The 18851-nt window shown below is 53.7% G+C and overlaps 8 protein-coding genes across 8 annotated transcripts; 4 read left to right on the top strand and 4 right to left on the bottom strand.

Moving 5' to 3' along the window:
• Window positions 1-279: 279 nt before the first annotated feature.
• PpBr36_02128 (uncharacterized protein) lies at window positions 280-1950 on the bottom strand (the record flags this gene model as incomplete). The annotated part of the gene is made up of 1 exon (XM_029889311.1): window positions 280-1950. One exon carries the CDS (start codon window positions 1948-1950, stop codon window positions 280-282), a length of 1671 nt encoding a protein of 556 aa, XP_029751238.1.
• A 1439-nt stretch (window positions 1951-3389) lies between these two features.
• Window positions 3390-5963, top strand: PpBr36_02127 (uncharacterized protein; the record flags this gene model as incomplete). Its single annotated transcript, XM_029889310.1, has 1 exon — window positions 3390-5963. One exon carries the CDS (start codon window positions 3390-3392, stop codon window positions 5961-5963), a length of 2574 nt encoding a protein of 857 aa, XP_029751243.1.
• A 1276-nt stretch (window positions 5964-7239) lies between these two features.
• On the top strand, window positions 7240-7737 carry PpBr36_02126 (uncharacterized protein; the record flags this gene model as incomplete). The annotated part of the gene is made up of 1 exon (XM_029889309.1): window positions 7240-7737. The coding sequence occupies one exon, from the start codon at window positions 7240-7242 to the stop codon at window positions 7735-7737; it is 498 nt and encodes a 165-aa protein (XP_029751244.1).
• Window positions 7738-8629: 892 nt separating this feature from the next.
• PpBr36_02125 (uncharacterized protein) lies at window positions 8630-9108 on the bottom strand (the record flags this gene model as incomplete). Its single annotated transcript, XM_029889308.1, has 2 exons — window positions 8630-8937; window positions 9000-9108. 2 exons carry the CDS (start codon window positions 9106-9108, stop codon window positions 8630-8632), a joined length of 417 nt encoding a protein of 138 aa, XP_029751245.1.
• A 2173-nt stretch (window positions 9109-11281) lies between these two features.
• On the bottom strand, window positions 11282-11991 carry PpBr36_02124 (uncharacterized protein; the record flags this gene model as incomplete). The annotated part of the gene is made up of 3 exons (XM_029889307.1): window positions 11282-11673; window positions 11776-11831; window positions 11924-11991. The coding sequence occupies 3 exons, from the start codon at window positions 11989-11991 to the stop codon at window positions 11282-11284; spliced, it is 516 nt and encodes a 171-aa protein (XP_029751246.1).
• Window positions 11992-12982: 991 nt separating this feature from the next.
• On the top strand, window positions 12983-13189 carry PpBr36_02123 (uncharacterized protein; the record flags this gene model as incomplete). The annotated part of the gene is made up of 2 exons (XM_029889306.1): window positions 12983-13009; window positions 13106-13189. The coding sequence occupies 2 exons, from the start codon at window positions 12983-12985 to the stop codon at window positions 13187-13189; spliced, it is 111 nt and encodes a 36-aa protein (XP_029751239.1).
• A 2260-nt stretch (window positions 13190-15449) lies between these two features.
• PpBr36_02122 (uncharacterized protein) lies at window positions 15450-17063 on the top strand (the record flags this gene model as incomplete). The annotated part of the gene is made up of 1 exon (XM_029889305.1): window positions 15450-17063. The coding sequence occupies one exon, from the start codon at window positions 15450-15452 to the stop codon at window positions 17061-17063; it is 1614 nt and encodes a 537-aa protein (XP_029751240.1).
• An 882-nt stretch (window positions 17064-17945) lies between these two features.
• Window positions 17946-18636, bottom strand: PpBr36_02121 (uncharacterized protein; the record flags this gene model as incomplete). Its single annotated transcript, XM_029889304.1, has 2 exons — window positions 17946-18518; window positions 18601-18636. The coding sequence occupies 2 exons, from the start codon at window positions 18634-18636 to the stop codon at window positions 17946-17948; spliced, it is 609 nt and encodes a 202-aa protein (XP_029751241.1).
• Between the last annotated feature and the right edge of the window lie 215 nt (window positions 18637-18851).

Below are 18851 nucleotides of genomic sequence, written 5' to 3'. Positions count from 1 at the left end.
CCCAGCGCGCTGCCCACAACTGTACAAAAGGTGTTGATTCTTACCCCTAACATCATAGTAGATGAGCCGAGAAAACAAGCATTCAGTTCCGATAATCACGCCTGACATGGCTACGCATCCAAAGTTGCAGCCGATATAAGAATCCTGTTTCTGGTTCACTTTTGGTCCATCAGACGAAACCTTGACCCGTGGTCTAGTACAGCTTAGCTGATTTCTGTATATTGTAAAAGATGGGCTATCCTACAACATGGCTTGAGGTGTACAGAGAGATATGCGCAACTACAAGGCAGCGGCGCGCTTCGTCCGCCTCTTGGCCGCACAGGATCCAGTGCGTATCCTGCCATCAAGCTTGATGTCGATGGGGTTGTTGTTGCGCAGGTACTCCAGAAGCACCACATCCTGGGCATCCAGGGTCGCAAAGCCCGAGCTGGCAACAAAAAAGTTGTCGCCACCACCGGCCAGGAAGTCCAGAGTGACAAGTGTGTACACCTTGCCCGAGGTGTCGCCCTTGGTCAACGGCTCGCCGTTGATGGTGACCTTGCGCAGGCGGCTGCCGACGGGGCCGTTGGGGTCGTAGACAATGTTTATGTCCTTGGACACCTGTGGGAAGGATGTAACGGCCTTTTGGTTGAACTGGTTGACGCCCGAAACGAGGCCCTCGAGGACGAGCCACAGGTCTGAGGCGGTGATGGTCATGTCGACAATGGTGTTGCCAAAGGGGAACGAGGTAAGCACGCCGCCGCGGGTGATGTTGCCGGCCGGAATGGTGGCGCGGACACCACCACCGTTGATCAAGGCAAAGTCGATGTTTGGGGTGACTGCCTTGCGGTAGGCAACCATGGCATCGGCCATGAGATCGCCCAAGAGACACTCGCTGCTACGGCATGCGGTCTGGTCGAGCTCGACGTTGGTGAAGCCAACAACTTCACCGGCAAACTCGGCAAACGGAGCCCTCCAGGCGTCGACCTGAGCCTGCAGCCCGGGATCTTGCTCCGTCTTGTTGTCAAGGTGGATGGGAGCGCCATGGTAGGCAAGGATCTTGCCCTCCGAGTCGTACGTGACGTCAATGTAGCCCAGGTACTCACCCCAGCGGTAGGCGGTGACGACAAAGACCTCCTCGCCGTCGCGGTTGGTGGCGATGGTAGGGTAAGGGCCCTCGGCGCCCGGCATGTCTCCCACCAGCGTGTGGCTGTGACCGCCCATGATCAGGTGGAGGCCCGAGGTCTGTTCTGCCAGACGCTTGTCCTCCTCATAGCCAATGTGGGTGAGGGCGGCAATGCGCTTGATGTCGGTGGTGGCGCGGATGTGGTCGATGGTGTCCTGGACAGCCTTGACCGAGTCGCTAAAGGTGGTCAGGTTGCTAGGGCGCGAAATTCCCGGGGTGGTCTCGGTGGTGACACCAATGACGGCCAGGTCGTACTGCTCGTAGATGTGGAAGGGCTTGATGGTCTTGTTCAGCGCAGGGTGGGAGCTCTTGATGTTGGCCGAGATGATGGGGAAGGTCAGGTTCTCGAGGAAAGCGCCGAGCTTGTCGTCGCCTCCGTCGAACTCGTGGTTTCCGAGAGTCATGCCATCGAAGCCCAGCTGGTTGAGAGTCTCGGCAATCTTCTCCCCTCCGTAGTACGAGTAGAACAGCGTACCCTGGAACTCGTCGCCGGCATTGAGGAAGAGACTGTCGGGGTGATCGGGCCGGGTCTGGTCAACGACGTGCTTGACGCGGGCATAACCTCCATAGCAGCCGCGGGTGGGGTTGGTGCAGTCGGTGCCAGAAGACGAGAACTGGTCCAGGTGGGCATGAACATCGTTGATGTGGTAGAACGAGATGTTGTAATGACCCTCGTCGTCGATGAAGCGCTTGCTAAGGCGGCGACTGTGGAGCACGTCTTCAGCCGAGACGACCGAGCCCACGAAGGGCAAGGCGCAAAGCGCGACCTGAAGAAGGCGGGACATTGCGTGGGGTCTGGCTGGTCTTGAGTGGGTAATCACGGTGGTGACGAGCAATCAAGCAATCCAATGCTTGACGACGGAGCACGTAGCAGATCAATCGGTTCTCGATGATCTTTTGAGACGCTGGCTACCCCAGAGGAAAGGCAATTGCGAACGTGGCATCTCGACGGGCGGACAGCAGCTCTTTTTGAAGTTTGCTACGTCGTGTATTTTTTTTTTTTGCTCTGTCAGTCTGCCGTCCAAGATCATGCAGGGTCCACCCAAATGAGCTGAGTGGCGGGGATGGTCTCCCAAAGAAGCAGGTCCGTAGGAACGATTGAAAGCGACGACCAATGAGAATCGCAGAAGCTCTCAAAAGGTTAGCGACGTTGGTTCCATGATGGAGTAGCCGATAACGAACATCGATACCGCGGTGCTGGGATTCGGGGGATTGGGCAGCTGAGTGGAGGGGAAGCTGAATGGCAATTTCTCGATTTCTCAGGTTGGCCCAAGCACGTGTGTGCCCGCCCAGCCCCATGTGCTCGCTTGATTGGGTCTTGAATCCTTGCTGTACAGCAGAGGTAATACCTGTAGCAGTGAAGGATTAGGATTATAAAGTTCCGCCCTGCTTTTTGTGTGCGCCGCCCTGTCGATTTCAGGTGAATGCACGGCGAGTTTTAATTTCAAGACAATTGCGAATATTTTAATTATAGTATATAGATATAGTCGCCCAATCGTGTCTTGTCAATCTGCTGTCATACTTGGACATCGAGTGTCACCAAAATCATGAATGGCAGCGGACCTTTGACTACGCCGTCGCCGTATTGGTAACGAAAGATGGACGAATTCAGGCAGAGCAAATAAAAATCCAGTTTTGTCTCTAAATCTATTTGCTCGTGTCATTGATTGGCTGTGCGGTGTGAGTTTATATAATATAGTCTTGAATATTTTCGCTCTTGATTGAAGCTCAAGACTAGCAATAGCCAAACTCAACTCGCGACAAGTTATGAATGACAACACCACAGCCGAACAAGACCAGAACAGATCCAACTATCTTTACCGCCGATTGATGTTACTGGAGCGATAACAAAATGTCACCACTAATGACGTCAAATGCCACTCGGCATCTGGGCGCCAAGTGTGCCGGCATGCCAGGTTCCGCCTCAATTCGCAAACATTGTTGGGTCTCTTCGTCTTGGCAAATAAACTGAGACCGCCATCCTAGAATCTTGGGGATTGGCAGAGTCACGTCAGAACCATGCACTCACTTGTCGCTGAGATCAACTACCTCGCCGGCCCGTGCCGTTCCTGCGTCTATCATGTTCCCTTTTCTCATCACTATTTCAAAGCGGAGCAGACTACTTGTTGTCTTGCAACCAACCCTGCCCAGCAGTAACTTTGTTCAGAAAAGACCGTCGTCTTGAGACTCTCTGCCTGAGTCTATTCTCTAGCCTGCCCACGCAATGGCCAAGACCACAACTACCGATGGTGAAAATGTGAAGGCAAATATTGAGAAGGGCAGAACTGCTGCCGCCTCTCCCTACGACGAACATGGCAACATGGAGCCTACGACCAACGACAAGGACGAGGGCAAACCCAACTCTTCTCATGACGGAAATGAAAGCACAGAGGCCGAAACACCGGCTGATCAGCACGCAGAGAAAAACACACACGCCAGTGGCTCCGAACAGGCCAATGTCCATCCGTTTGCAAACAGCTACCAGGTCGATAGCGCCAGGGCTGCCGATGACCCGGACGTCGTGTACCTGCGCGACGACGAGATCGAGACCTTTCTCGACGAGCTGGACCACAATGGTGACGGCTGTATCGATTACTCGGAAGTGGAGCGCAAGCTGGATGAGGTGTACGACGAGCTCGCCCCGACGGCCCAGCCGCACCATCTTCACCACGACAGCAAGCAGGACCGCGACCGGCACGTGTTCCTGCGCTCCGTCATCGGGTCCGACAAGGACCGCATCCCACGCGCAGACTTTTCCCGCGTGGTCAAGAGCTGGCGGATTCCGTCCATGAAGCAGGAGGGAGACAAGAAGGATGACCAGGACAAGTACCTCGGCGAGATGTCCATCTTCAGGCGTCTGCGGGCGTACTGGGCGGTCCACGGGCCCGAGATTGCTTTCCTGGGCATCGTCGTCGGCCTACAGCTCGGCTTGGGCATCTGGCAGTGTCATAAATACGCCTCGGGAGCACAGTACCAGGCTGCTTTTGGCTGGGGCGTCGCGCTGGCCAAGCTGTGCGCCGGTGCTCTGTATCCGACCTTCTTCTTTCTGATCTTGAGCATGTCCCGGTACTTTTCGACCTTTTTGCGCCGGAGCTACCACCTGAGCCGCTTCATCAACTGGGACCTCTCCCAGGAGTTCCACATCAAGATCTCCATCGTGGCGCTGGTCCTGGCCAGCCTGCACGCCCTGGGCCATCTGAGCGGCACCTTCAACTGGGGCAGCCGGCCCGAGAGGCAGGACGCCGTCGGGGTTCTTTTGGGGGAGGACCAGGTGCCTCGCCCCTACCGCGCATACGTGTCGTCGCTGCCTGGCATCACCGGCCTCGTGGCGCTGGGGCTGTTCTACACGCTCGCGCTGCTGAGCATGCCGCAGGTGCGACGGTGGAACTACGAAGTCTTTCAGCTCGCGCACCTGCTCATGTTCCCCATCATCGGGCTCCTGGCGGCGCACGGAACGGCGCAGCTTCTCCAGTACGCAATGTTTGGGTACTGGCTCGCCATCCCGACGATCCTCGTCCTGACGGAGCGGCTCGTGCGCGTCGGCACGGGGTTCCACCGCATCCCGGCCGCGCTCAAGGTCCTCGACGACGAGACGGTCGAGGTCCGCGCCACGATCCCGAGCGAGCGCATCTGGAAGTACCAGGCCGGCCAGTGGGCGTACCTGCAGGTCCCGACCATCAGCCTGTGGCAGTGGCACCCTTTTACCATATCCGTCTGCGTGGGCAAGGAGATGCGCATGCACATCAAGACGGACGGCGACTGGACCGGCAAGCTGAGGGCCCTGGCCAAGGACGTCCCTCAGGGTCACGAGGTCGACATCAAGATTGGCATCAACGGTCCGTTCGGCGCCCCCGCGCAGCGCTTTTACAGCTTCAACCACACCATCTTGGTGGGTGCGGGCATCGGCCTCACGCCGTTTTCTGGAATCCTGGCAGACCTGCAGGCAAAGGAGGACAGGCTGCACGGCGGGCCTACGCATAAACTACAAGAGCGGGCAGAAAAGGGGGAGGACGACGCGGGCGGCAGCACGTTGGCGGACGCTTCCAGTGGACGAATCGGAACCAGCAAGGAAGCCGAGTCGATGCCGCAGGGCACGGACGCAGACATCGAAGCGCCCACCAACGGCGACCGGCCCAACACGATGCTGCAAGGAAGCACAGACACGGACTCGTCTTCGTCGTCGTCGTCGTCGTCGTCGTCATCCATCTCGCGACCGTCAAGCTCCTTTTCGTCCTTTGCCAGCGACTACCGCCGCGTCGACTTCCACTGGATGGTGCGGGACCGCAACCACCTGCTCTGGATCTCGGAGCTGCTCAACAAGGTGTCCCGGTCGCAGGCGTGGCACCACCGGCACGACGCGCCGGGCGAGTACCACCTCGACATCCGGATGCAGACACACGTGACGCAGAAGCGCAAGTCCATCAGCACGCACGTCTACCGGTGGCTGCTCGAGCAGCACCGCACCCCGGAGCACCCGGCCAGCCCCATCACCGGGCTGATCAACCCGACGCAGTTTGGCCGGCCGGATTTCGTGCGAATTCTGGACAGGCACTACGACGACATGAGGAAGTACAAAGCGGGCCTGGTCGCCAGGGCTTCGGGGAGGCGTGATGGCGGGTATGGGGACGACGATGATGCTGCGAGCGTGGCTGACGACAAGATCAAGGTCGGTGTGTTTTTCTGCGGCACGCCGGTTGTCGGCGAGATCCTTGCCGATCGCTGCAGGGCGTTGACTGCGAGGGGTAGGCACGATGGCAGCAAGATTGAGTATCACTTTATGATTGAGGTTTTTAACTAGCAGAGCTGGGATGGTTCGTGTCAATGCTGAGTAGCTTCGGGGGAAAGTTGTTTGAGATTGGCTACCAAGTCTCATGTCGTGGGCTGTATATAGTTCATCTTGGCCTGACTGACTGGATGTGGAAAGGAGCGAAAGAGAGAGAGAGAGAGAGAGAAAGAGAGAAAAAAGTTTTCGCCAAAATAATGGCATTCGCAAATGCAAATCCCAACATCTGGATAAGATTTTGCCCGGCATACGACCCTGACTCTACAGGCGTCAGGTAAACAAGCGACAGGTCTCATATCGCCAAGGGTTCTCGGTTGTCGTTGCCGTCGCACACCCCTGGGACTGTGGGGACCTTGGAGGCCCCTAAGTGATTGAAGCGAGTCGGGGGATCGTCAGATTGTATGAAACCAGAGAGGCAATTTGCGCATTTCACATGGTACTGGAACACAAGTTGACGGAGAGCAAATGAGGCACTGCACTGCACTGCACTGTCGTCGTGGGTGGGTTGTCAAGAACAAGCTAGGGGTGTTGATTTTTGAACCGAGTTTTGTGTGTGTGCAGTACTTGACCAGAGTCTACTGCTCGTGCTAGTCAAGACTCTAGGCTAGATTGTATTTCTACATGTGCTCATCACGAATTTTCTGTCAATCAAAAAAAAAAAAAAAAAAAAAAAGAGAGAGAGAAAACCCAATATTGTTTCAACGAACTGATTAGGACAAAGAACCGTCAAAGACTCAAGCTATGTTTCGAGCATCATATTTCCCAAAAAAGGGTTTTCAAAATAAGAGTTCTCATAGACTCATAGATGAACTTAATGATCACCATTAATGCTGTGTGCATCAAGCTGCCTTCTTTTTTTATCCAATCCCACCCTGTCAACACCTGGTCCAGTCCCACATTCGCTTGTCCATGGTGAATTCGTCTGAAACCTCAACGGTTGCCAAGGAAAAGTTCATACAAGAACGGGGCCATGAACAGCTTAGCGCGCGCGTCCGGGGTGCCGGTGCCGAAGTTGCAGTGGCAGCGTTACCACACCTTTGTCGGCGACGGCTGCTTATTTAAAAGTTGTCGATGAAGCCGTCGGTTTTGGTCCATCGATCTTTCTCTGGGTACTGCATCTCACTTCTGTCTCAGCACTACATTCCCTTGCCGACCAACTTTTTCATTCTTTCTGCAGCTGTGCTGTCTTGGATTCACTTTGACAAATTGGTTGTCTAATAAAATTACACCGGACTGGTCCGACAATACCAAAGAAAGGAAACATCCCAAGTTCATCCAACAAAAAACAAAAATGCAGTTCTCCATCTTCGCCACCACCGCCCTCCTGGCCGTCGCCTCCGCGGCACCCATCCTGCCTCGCGCCGTCTTTACCGACAAGACGTACAACCAGCTCTCCATCTCTGGCGGCAAGGCCGGCAACGCCAAGGCCGAGGCCCTCGCCGCGCTGGCCGGCCTGCCCGCCGACAAGACCCAGGTCGAGAGGGCGGACCTGACGTTCCTGGATCGCGTCAACAAGATCGCCAACCAGGCCGAGACCCAGGCCTTCAACCCGGCCATCGCCGCCGCCTCGGGCTCCGCAAAGGACGCTCTCGAGGCCGGCAAGACCAAGAACAAGGTCCTCAAGCTGACCGCCACCATCCTCAAGCTCGAGGCCCAGCAGGCCCAGGGCGAGGACGTCGCCACCAAGCTGGCCGAGGAGCAGAAGAAGCTCGCCAACAACATTGCTGCCGACACCAAGCGTGCTGGCCAGCCCAGCACTGCTCTGCAGTTTACTGCCAGCACGGCCTAGTGCGGTGTTTTTGTCTTTCGATTTGGGGAAGGTCGTTGGGGGGGGTTTTTTTTGGGGGATTTTCTTTTATCTTTTGGGACTGCGAAACAAGAGGTAGACTTGAAAGGTTGTCGCCTCGGGATATGTATTTGCTAATAATTGACGGAGTGGGCCCATGATTTCTGTTCAGAATCTGTGATTTGTGGCATTGTCGTGACTGTTTAAAAAAGGTGAAATTACTGACAGACGCTCACTAGCTTTCGTTGTGCTGGGCCGACGCACCTTGTTGGGATCTAAATGAAGCCGCTTCAGATCGTCGTGGTGATCTTTTGAAAAGCTGTGGTGTTATCGACCACCTACCATGACAGCCAACAAATGGTTCGGAAGTGAATCTGACAAGCCTGAGGAAATTGTAACAGAATGCCTTTCAGTGGTCTCTTTCCGCCTCTAGCCCAGTCTATCAGCCAGCTACTGACTTGATGCAGGCGTCATCTTCTTGTGGCAGATGCGTGTATTTTTGGTCCCCTTAAACGCATGTACGACGACAAGTTAGCATGATGCATTTGGAGGGCTAGGCGAGGTTAGTAGTCTTTTTATCGTGCGTCATGTAGCCTGATATATAGATCGGATGTGAATTTACATACGAATCCACGGTTGAACGGGCAAGTTGGAATGAACTCGCATATATGATAGATGAAATTCCAACCCGGCACTACATCTAGTCATTAACAAGCAGCGCCATCCGATACCAACAGTAGCTACTCTGTACGTCTCGTGCTGTTGTCATCGGATGTTTGCCGCGACGGATTTGTAAGTTCCGCTATTCTGAATTCCCGGTCCCATCCCATGTATGCTATTACAGTCTAGATACTGCTGGTAAGGATAACCCAGATGGTCTGGTGTCTTTGTTTGTTCATCCTTCTTCCTTCTCAGCGGCAAGGTCGCTCGGCCTCCGGTTCATCCGTATTAGGGGTGCCAGGATGATGTGCGGTGTTATGCAACGGCCGTCCGCGGCGCTCCTCTCGTCCCAGAGGCCTCTGACCCACGTCAGGTCACGATGCCGTACGCGGTTGACCTCGCCGTGCGCACGCATGCCTGCAAAGCCGAGCCGACATTGACGTTGGACAGCCGACGGCCGTCTCGCCCGGTCGACGGCTCGAACTGGAACGTGAAGCCGTCGGGCGGCCCCGGTTATTTTGGTGCATGCGCTCGTGTAGCCGGCTAGCCACAAGATACCGGATGAATAAAAGCCTCAGTCATGCAGGCCCCTGGCAGAGAGTCACGTTGACGGTCTCGGCTCTGCGGGTGTGCGAGGGCCAGCAGGGGCTCTGTAGCCTGAGGCTGTGCGAATTGTCCAACATCGGTACTGGTTGAGATGTTTGGTCTGCCCATGCTATACAAGTTTAGTGTCGTAGTAGCCGGCCATGGGCGTTGCGCAGTCGGGCGCGGCATGAAGGCTGTCGTGAGTGGTTGGAGGACGTTGTGTGTATAGCTCAGTATTGATGTTCAGAGCGATCCTTGGATCTTTAAAAGTTTGGAGGTGCTAAATTAGGAGAACATCCCCGGATTTCTTCCATAACAGCCGCCTTTCACGACTCTTCCCCATGGCGGGCACACATGTACAGAGAACCACAGAGGGCCGGGCTGCACAAGGCCATGCCCATGGACGTCTGCTTTGGAGCTCGACCCCAGCCTCAATCCTAACAAGGTGAGCGTGTTCAAACAAGATACCAGGTCTCCGGAGCCTCGGTTTAGGTATCAATAATCACCCATACACACCATGTCCGTTTTCGCAGTCCGCCCACACCGATGCTGTGCCACTCCAGCGCGTAAAATGAGACTTGAGTGAGCGTACTCCAGGCCATGGACGGCCAATCCTGCCAGGACCCGAGAAATTGCATTACTTTTATCTGCAAGTAAGAATGTATAGCTTCACTCCATTTCTCGTTTGATCTGACCAAGCACAAACCTTAAAACCGTAGATGCGACTTTAAAGCACAAATGCACCCAAGTTGAGAGAGTGTAGGAATTACTGCAATATAGATGGGCAGACGGTGGTAAGCAGCATAGTCGCCTCGGAAGCATAGGCTATATGGACTCGCTCCCAGAAGTTGCCTCGCACGTCACAAGGGTTGCCTATTGGGGCCTTTCACCGAGCTGTAATTTATCACAGCAGCCATACGTTGCTCACGTTGGCAACTGAGTGTATCAGTCGCCGGGTAGAAGCCAACGTACAGTCTGCGCCAAACCGCTTGGCTTGAAGATGCGGAAGCGGCTCCTAAAAGCGCCTCGTTCCTGTCACCATCGACAGCAAGACAAGTTGTCGGCCAATGCACGTGCCTTTCCGCTAATTCGATCAGCACTGAGCCTCCAGAGCGCCATCTGGTGGCCAGTCATGAAGCGGGTCCCTGAGGTGACCTACTGGCCCAAACCCCCGAGATGCATTTCAATTCGAGTCTTATCGCTCTTCCTGAACTTAGACTGGTCGTAGTCGGTCCCATGTCCCCCATATGTCTCAAACTTTAAAGTCATAACAGGGGATCAAATGTTCGTTGACCCTTGGCCACATGGTTCGATCCGATGCAACCCGGCGCAACGCAATGATACCCCGTAAAACAGCACGTAAAGCATAACATTGTACAGATCAGAAAATCCACTCGGATATCGATACTCAAGAGTCTCGGGCCATCCAATGCATGTCCTATCCCCTCTCTTAATGCAGGGTAGGTGGCGAGCTTGAGGCTAGCGGTTCGGGATGTTGGGCAGGCTGCATGTCCTGTTCTTTGGGCATGATCATCATGACCAGTCTAGAAGAGTGCCCCATTCGCTCGCTCACATCTACATCAGGTCATAACCCACAATCGACAAGCCTTCACAGACAAATGACATGCTTGACTTGCAGGCCAGGAACTTCCACGAGGGTATTTCGAACGCGACGATGAGCTCGAGGTGGACTCTTCAAAACATGGCTTATTGAACACGCCACTACGCGATTAGTGCTTTACAAGCTCAAACGGAGCCGCCGCAGCAAGCCAAGGCCGATAGACGTGGCAAGCAAATATTGCCCCCCGTGACAAAGAGAAATGGGACAAGCGGTGACGATAGGATTTCCCCCCTCTTCTCTTTGCCCCTCGATGGTGAGCCGCATGACCGAATCCCGAGGGGCTCCCTGCATGACTTTTTCCGGGGTAAGGTGAGAGACACGGGAGGGGTTCGGGCTCATAGCCCGTTTCCGTAGCTTTTGTCTCCCTTTTCAGGGGTAAAAGGCCAGCCTAGACCGGTGATGTCTTTGATAGCAGTCAACTAGCTTTGCTGGGCAAACATGGCCACCGGGGGAGTCGTTCGTGTTTGGATACCGAGGGCCACTCCCAACCAGCCGACGGGAGGCCAAGTCACGGGACGTTCGAATCCCAAGTGGGTAACGTTGGAGCTGGAATCGGGGGTCGGGCTAACTCTTGCGGCCGGCCGCCAATTTTGACACCTGATTTGTGCAGGGCCGACCTTGACATTGACCCTCTTTCTCTGTGACTCCTTTGCGCTGCAGGCGGCCCAGGTATCCAACCGTCTAGCCATACAATATCCACGTGGGCCTTGGCATTGCGATCAGGGGGGTCTCACGTTCGATGGTCAATGGTTGAGGATCGTTCACACAATATGAATAGGCGAAAGGAGAAGAATTTAACGAGCTTCCACGCATCTGACGAATGGCTCCCGGCGTGGCAAGAATTTTTTTTTTCGGTGAAGGAAATGTGGGATCGGTAGTTGTGGTGAGGAAAGGATGGAGTTGTTGCAGACGGAGCCAATGAGGAAACGCTGGGGTAATGATTGCTCGATAGAACTTGCAAATATTTTTGGTGGTCCGCGGAGATGCGACATTCACAGCTGATGTACCCCGTCCGGTAAGGCTACCGGGAGCACGGGAAGAGATGGGGCCAAGTGTCGGTCGTGGTACGGTACCTGAGCAAATCACCAAGAAACCAAGAAAAGCTTTGACTCGAAGTGATCATATCGGCGTCAGATGGAGCAAGCTAGGTACGGTACCTTGGCCAAGTACCTTACCTGGTTTGGGAAGGATTTGGTTAGGCCTGTAGATCCCTGTGCCAGTGCAGTGCAAGCAGTGCAGGCAGGCAGTGCAGGCAGTGCAGGCAGTGCAGGCAGTGCAGGCAGTGCAGGCAGTGCAGGCAGTGCAGGCAGTGCAGGCGGGCAGTTAGTTATTGATGGTTGTATCCCGTACTTTCCCCGATGCGTCGACTTTTTTTTTTTTGTTTGATCCATGACGAAAGAGCAAGGTACAGAGTGCGATAGAATCAAAAAGATAAGAGGCGCATTACTCCAAAATTTGTTGCCCAAATTCTTGCTAGAAAAGGGTTTGTCGTCCGAAGTGGTCCGTTGATGATTCCTCTTAGCTGATTTGTACGTAATTTTGGAAAATTTTCAACTCGACCTTGTTGGGGGGCTGCCTGGGAGCGCTGTCCTGTAATTATTGCTAGGTGAAAAAATTTCTGCCTGTCGACATGGCTTTGCAACCTCGTCACGGAAGAAAATGGAAACGTCCACAACATGCGCGCGCAACCCAATTGGACGATAAGGGCCGCTTTTCTACCCTGTGTCTCGCCTTTTTCCGTTGACGCCAGCACCCCGTTCGAATTCGGCATTAATCCGAGGACTCTTGGCAGGAGCAGGATTCATGACTTTTTGCTTTGCTTGCTTTCATCATCACTCGCTCACACAAAATTAGAGCAGGTGGATACCTTGCCTTGCTTAGCTACAAGAAAAAAAAAAAGTGTACCTGATGCGATGTACCTGTCTACTACGTCGCTGCTTTGAATTTCTTTTTCTGGCAGCAGCAGCCACAGAGTAAAAGTGGCCTGTTGACAATCGCTTGGCAATGAACTGGAAATCATAGAAAGCTTGGCTAACCCTTGAAGTGCCTTGTGCGCTAGCCACATCTTGGTGATCGTCAACAGGGCGTCGAATGCGACGTCTCGTTTTGTTCAGCGCACCTCAACACCACACATCTTGCATCGTACATCTTCTATCTTGTTCTCCTCAGCCTCCACCCATTCGGTTAGCCAAGGCACCCCGGAAAAGATGGATTGTTTTCTGACAGATCAGATCCATTTTGGAGACGACCGTAGAGTTTTCTCCGCCTTTATTACCTAACCTATCGGCCGATCTCGGCTATTGGGTTGTGGAGACTTGGCTGGAGACTGGTTTAAAAAAAAGCAGGTCAAAGGCTGAGTCTCAGAGAGAGAAAAAAAATACTATGGTAGTCGAGGGTCTCCATCACAGGGTTGCAATCATGTCGTGTTACCGTAACTGTGAACTCTTGCTAATGAAATTTACCTTATTCCTCTGGCTATTTGCTTTGCTTCCTGTCCCAAAATAAAAGTGTCACAGGATCAAAAACCAGGACCGTCTTTTCACGTATCGACGGGATCTTATCCGAGAGCCAATCACATTCTGGCTGTGATATTGACGGTCTCTTCCCCGCGTTTTGGGTTAGCCCAAGCAACCGCACTCTGTGGCTTTGCAACCAACCAAGGTAGCAGCAGTAACGTACAATACTGTTTGCTACTGCAATCAATTATGATTAGCCATTTGCCATTCGAAAGCCCCAAACTTAACCAGCGCCCCTCGTCTCATTGGTCCCGATAGCGGCTTTCTTTGGAAATAAAAATCCAAGCAACCGAAAAAAGGAGCACAGGGTCACGCGGCGTTGGTCAAGGTGATCCGATTGTCAAATCTGGGTTTCCCGTAGTTGATCCTCTTGGCTATTTTCTGCGTATCTATCAGGAGCTGAGCTTTGTCTGGGTTCTTGACGTAGTATACTGGAGGTATGTACGTATGTATATTCTATTTTTTCTATGTGGCTCCGTGGATCAAATCAACTTAGTCGTGCGTAGTACAGTATAATGCTACAAGAAAAAAAAAAGGAAGAGAAAAAAAAAATCCCACTTAGGTTCCCCAAAGTCTCCATCTTATTCCCAGTTGCTTCCATCCTCAGCTGCCGGCCATCTGGGTTATTCCCTCTTCAGAATCAGCCCCTTGGCATCGTGTGTAGCGTAGCGTGCATGACCTCGCCGGACTCGTACCAAGGTCCGGCCTATTTACCTTATCTTTTGGCTCGTCATGGGTGGCATCGGCTTCGAATGCAGCCGGAATTTTCGTCACTGTGTGCCACAGGCAGTGAAAGTAGTTACCTAGTTGTACGGTAGGCACCTGCTAGTAAACCAGGTGGCTTACACACTACACACCCGGCGGCGCTATCTTTACTGATTGATCGTCCATGGGGTGTTTGTACCACCCTCCAGCACAGGCCTGGTCATCAAAGGGTCATGGTCCCTTATTCCGCCGTCATGTTTCTACCCGACCATCTTACCCTGACTTGACTTGACTTTTTGGCATTACTTACTTACACACGCACACCAACCGTTTGTTGCCATGGTGTTCGTACAACGCACACTGCCTCGCAGACACACAATTGGACCCCATTCCCACAACCACGTAAATTTTTCCACCTTCTCAATTCCATCTCCACGAGGACGGCCCCTCCTTGATACAGATTCCAGTCTAGGCGCAGAGCTTGCTGTACTTTTTTGCTCGTCACCCGACGCCCTGATGCCCCGCAATCTCAAACCGTGCCCAGCAAGCTCCACTCACCATCACCGCTGATAAAGAAGCTGACGGCGCCGGGTTATCGTGACCCGTTAAGGTTCGCAGGCGCCACCGGTGAAGGCTTGCTGACCAAGGTTTTTATTTTATTTGTTTATTGTTTTATTGTTTTCATTTTTGCAGTATTTGAATTTTTTTTTTTTTTNTTTTTCGTTGCCAAGGGGTGGAACCAATTTCAAGATTCGGGATTTGAGATTGATCAGTGCCTACCTGCCTGCCTACCTGCCCAAACGGACCCAGACCAGCAAATTCGCATTGACACTAGCAAAGTACCACCACCAAAAAGCAGGGCTCCTTGGCTACCCTGCGCTACTCCAATTACACGCGCCGCCACAACTTATCTCAACCTATCTACGGGTATCTCCCTTTCACACCCCGACCAACCAGATTTCTTTGGACTTGAGCTCGCCATATTCTATCCCAATTCTCTCATTCCGGTTGTTACAACAACTTGTTCACATCCAACATATGTCACTTGCTCGGTTGCTATTGTCTTGTCTCTAGAAACACGTGAAAGGCATAGTCAAGCAAGCATTCAGCACTGAGCGAGAGAGAGAGAGAGACAGATATCATATCTTGTCTGGTCGATCATTCTCCTTTCTTGGCTGTTCGGATCGGAACTCTCCTAAATTCGGAGGACCTTCCATTTAATTGGAGAGCAAACCATCTCGATACAGAACACTAAGGGGTACACAAACTACCCACGACATACTCACGAACAGGGACGAAACACGGCATCTCGACCTTGAGGATTCTGTGTGGCTGGTTGCCTGTGCCACCAATCACTTGGACCAGGGCCGTGTTAGTCCGTGCAGTTTTGATAGGGCCAAAGGCGCTTTTGTGAGCCGGCTGCTCAGAGGCTGGAGGGAGGAGCCGTCACCGGAGCAGAATTTGGGGAAGGGTGAAAAAAAGAGAAGGCCTGGGGGGATTGGGGTTTTTGGAGGGACACAACGGTTAAAAGGGAGCCGGTTACCAAAACGGCCTGGGCATCCCATCCCTGAGCCCAAAGGATCGAAAAATTGGATTTTCCCAATTCGGCATCCACCAAGATAGTCCACATGGTGGGCGAAATTCAGGTTGACCTCGCCATCAGGCCAGCGGTCCCGATACCAGTTACAACCAAGCCAAGGCCCATTGGCGTATCAGCATCGTCGACGGCATCGCCAAATTCCAAAGGAGGCGTCGCCATTGCGATAAATAACAAAAACCATTACAATCACCACCACCACAACAACAACAATCACTTCAACGTCCACCAACATCAGTACTATCCTCATCACCACCACTGCGACCAAGAAGTAGAGCAGCAGCTGCGGCGGCACAAACACAAGCTCTCGTCGTATTCTTCAGAAGGCAGCCCCCTGAGCCAGTCCCGAAACAATTCTCTGACCTTCAGCCGCCCGGCAAAGAGACAGATGGCGACCCCGGACCAGACCATCGCCGTCATCAACGCGAGCGGCCGCCAAACCGCGTCGCTCATCCGGTACTGCACTGCCGTCGGCTTCAAGGTGCGCGCCCAGCTGCGGAACACGGAGGGCGTCATCGCCACCGAGGTCTGTTCGAATCCAAATGTCACGGTCCTCGTGGGCGAGCTGTACACGCGCCAGCCCTCAGCCTCTCGCGCCGACGTTTCGGCAGAGGGCCCGCTGTCCGGCATCGGCGTCAACGAGGAGCTGATCAGGGAACTATTCAGCGGCTGCCAGCTGGCCTTTATCAACACCACCTTTTACGGCGACGAGGTCGCCATCGGCAAGGCGCTGGCCGACGAGGCCCTCGCTGCCGGAATCTCCCACTTCATCTACTCGTCCATGCCGGACCACGCGGCCTACGACCCGAGCTGGCCCAGCCTGCCGCTCTACAGGTCCAAGCACCAGGTTGAAGAGTACGTGCGGTCGCTCCCGGGCCTCCAGTCCACTTTTGTCTACGCGGGCATCTACAACAACAACTTTACCTCGCTTCCCTACCCGCTCTTCTGCATGGAGCTGCAGGAAGACGGCTCTTTCCTGTGGCAGGCGCCGTTCCACCCGGACGCCAAGCTCCCCTGGGTCGACTGCGAGCACGACTTTGGCACTGCGATCCTAAGCATCTTCAAGGAGGGGCCCAAACGGTGGGGCGGAGGCAGGAGGGTTCCAATCGCTTTTGAGATGCTCACGCCGCTCGAGGCGTGCCGCAAGTTCTCGTCGGGGGTCGGCCGGCCCGTCCGCTACGTCCGCGGCCCGATAGAGGTCAAGGTCAAGATACCCGAGGGCTACCGGACGCAGCTCGACATGGTGCAGAGGCTGTACTCGGTCGGCGGGGACGACGCGTCGCGGCAGCCCCCTTACTTTGGCGACTGGGAGCTCGAGGCCCAGTGCCCGGACGTGGCGCTGGAGCTGTGGGGAGGACCCCGGACGCTGGAAGAGTACGCGCGAGAGGAGTTCATCATCGAGGAGCAGGCCAACGGTCTGAGGTGGATGATGGTGGGCGACAAGGGGGGAAACCACAACAACAACCACCACCACCACCACCACCAAAACCACAGGTACGACGACGGCGCCGGCAGGGAGGTGACGCAGCCGCCAGAAGAGGAGGAGGACGGCGCGAGCGAGAACGAGGATGAAGAATACGACGATGACGACGAGGGTTTGGTGATGCGTGGGCCTAAGAGGCTCGAGGAGAAGTGGTTGGCATGAAAGGGGAAAAAAAAAGAGAGGATGGACGAGCATATGTTTCTTTTTGATGGGAGCCATGGCATGGGATGTTCTTTATTTCTTATTTTTTTTTCCTGCTCTGTCCTGTTGCACAATAGCATGGATTATTTTTTATGGCAAATGACGAAAAGAAAGCAAAAAGCGGAAACCAGCACGGCAGACAACGGTCATGGTTAAACAAACACAACAAAGGGAAGGGTTGTGTACGCACGCGGATTCAAAAACTCCCAGCAGGTACAAACATGTTTTGAGGATTGTAAATACGTTTGCGACAATATTTTTTTTTTTTTTTGGTGTTGGGGGCAGTCGATGAGGATGGGGAAACGAACCATGAAACAAGAGCATAACCAAGTCAGAGACGTAGCATATATCATGACATTGGGGTTATCATTTGAGTATTGGTCTTGTATATATTGTGCTGCCCAAATACACGCATTAGATTAACCACTTGTTGGAATAAATAGCATAAGGTCATCAGAATTATAGATGGGTATCTTGGGTTATCGTACAGGGGCGCGACGGACCGAGAATAGGAAGCCTATCCAGTTTTCCGGGCCCTGCTCAGCCACACAGCTTTTAACTGTAGCTTCATGCCATCCTGGCTAGACTGCGACAAGCAGGACATCGTCGCCATTGTGTGCTTACGTACCCCAAATCTTTTACTCCAAGTCCGCAACCTGTTTTTGTTTCCACTGCCATGATAAAGCAGTGCAAGGTCAAGCATTATACACCCATAACGCTCGATCGCAAGGCACGGCACAGTAGATCTGCCTGGAACCCACAAAATATCCCACATATCGGGCGCGACGGTTTGCCCCCTCTGCTTCCACGACCACTTCAAGACTTGTCGACCACCGATCTTGCTCATTTCGTCGGTGCACCAGGCAGGCCCTCGACCAAGTATTTCTTCCTGCCGCAAGTGACTATAGGCACACCTGGAATCTTGCGTATCCTCCTCTTGAGATCCCTATCGTTGGTGGCCACTATGTAGATGCGGTTCTTGACGGCCCTGTCGACCAGGCAGTCGTCGGCGTAAACCTTGTGATCACACTTGAGCCTCTCCCACCTCTCGTCGCGGGCAATCCTGAGCGCTATGCGGTACTTTGGCCCCAGCTTCTCGAGCTCAGCCATGACACAATCGGTGATGATGGGGCGGCAGGTGGCGTACATCGAGTCCATGAGGCCCTCGAGCAGCTCTATCTTGGCGCCGACGGTGTGAGTGATGAAGGATGTGTCCACGAGCACATTGTATGGCGGCACGATGTTCTCGTTATGGCTGAAGAAGAGACCCTTGGGCGCGGCTGTTACTTGCCGGACGGGCTCGCCGGCGCCAGGTGCGGATGTGGTGCTTGGGCCGGCCTTGGCTTTGCCGCTGCCGCCCTCGGGGACTTTGGGCTTTTTTAGGCGCTCATCGCGCTTGCCAATCATTCGTTTTACCTAGAATTCGGGTTGGAAACAATGTTAGAGGACGGAGATAGAGGGCAAAGTTGTCGAGATGTTGGTGTTCTGCGAGACTTACTGCGCCAAACTTTCTTGTCTTTTTCGCGACACCCATTTTGTCAGATTGACCTGGCTAAACAGTTGGATACCTTGAACAAAGATCTAACCAGTCGAGGTTGTTCGCTTTCGGTAAGCCGGAGTCAAGACAAGTACAATAAGAGATGCTGTCGTAATATGTGACCGTGGTTGCGCGCTGAAGAAGCGGAGGGGTTGCGCCGGCAGAATAACTATGAAAAAAGGGTGGTCAAGCGTTATCTTGCCGATAACAAT

The sequence above is a fragment of the Pyricularia pennisetigena genome, chromosome 2 (genome assembly GCF_004337985.1).
Source record: "Pyricularia pennisetigena strain Br36 chromosome 2, whole genome shotgun sequence".
Classification (NCBI taxonomy): Eukaryota; Fungi; Ascomycota; class Sordariomycetes; order Magnaporthales; family Pyriculariaceae; genus Pyricularia; species Pyricularia pennisetigena.
This window is presented reverse-complemented; position numbering and strand designations above follow the sequence as displayed.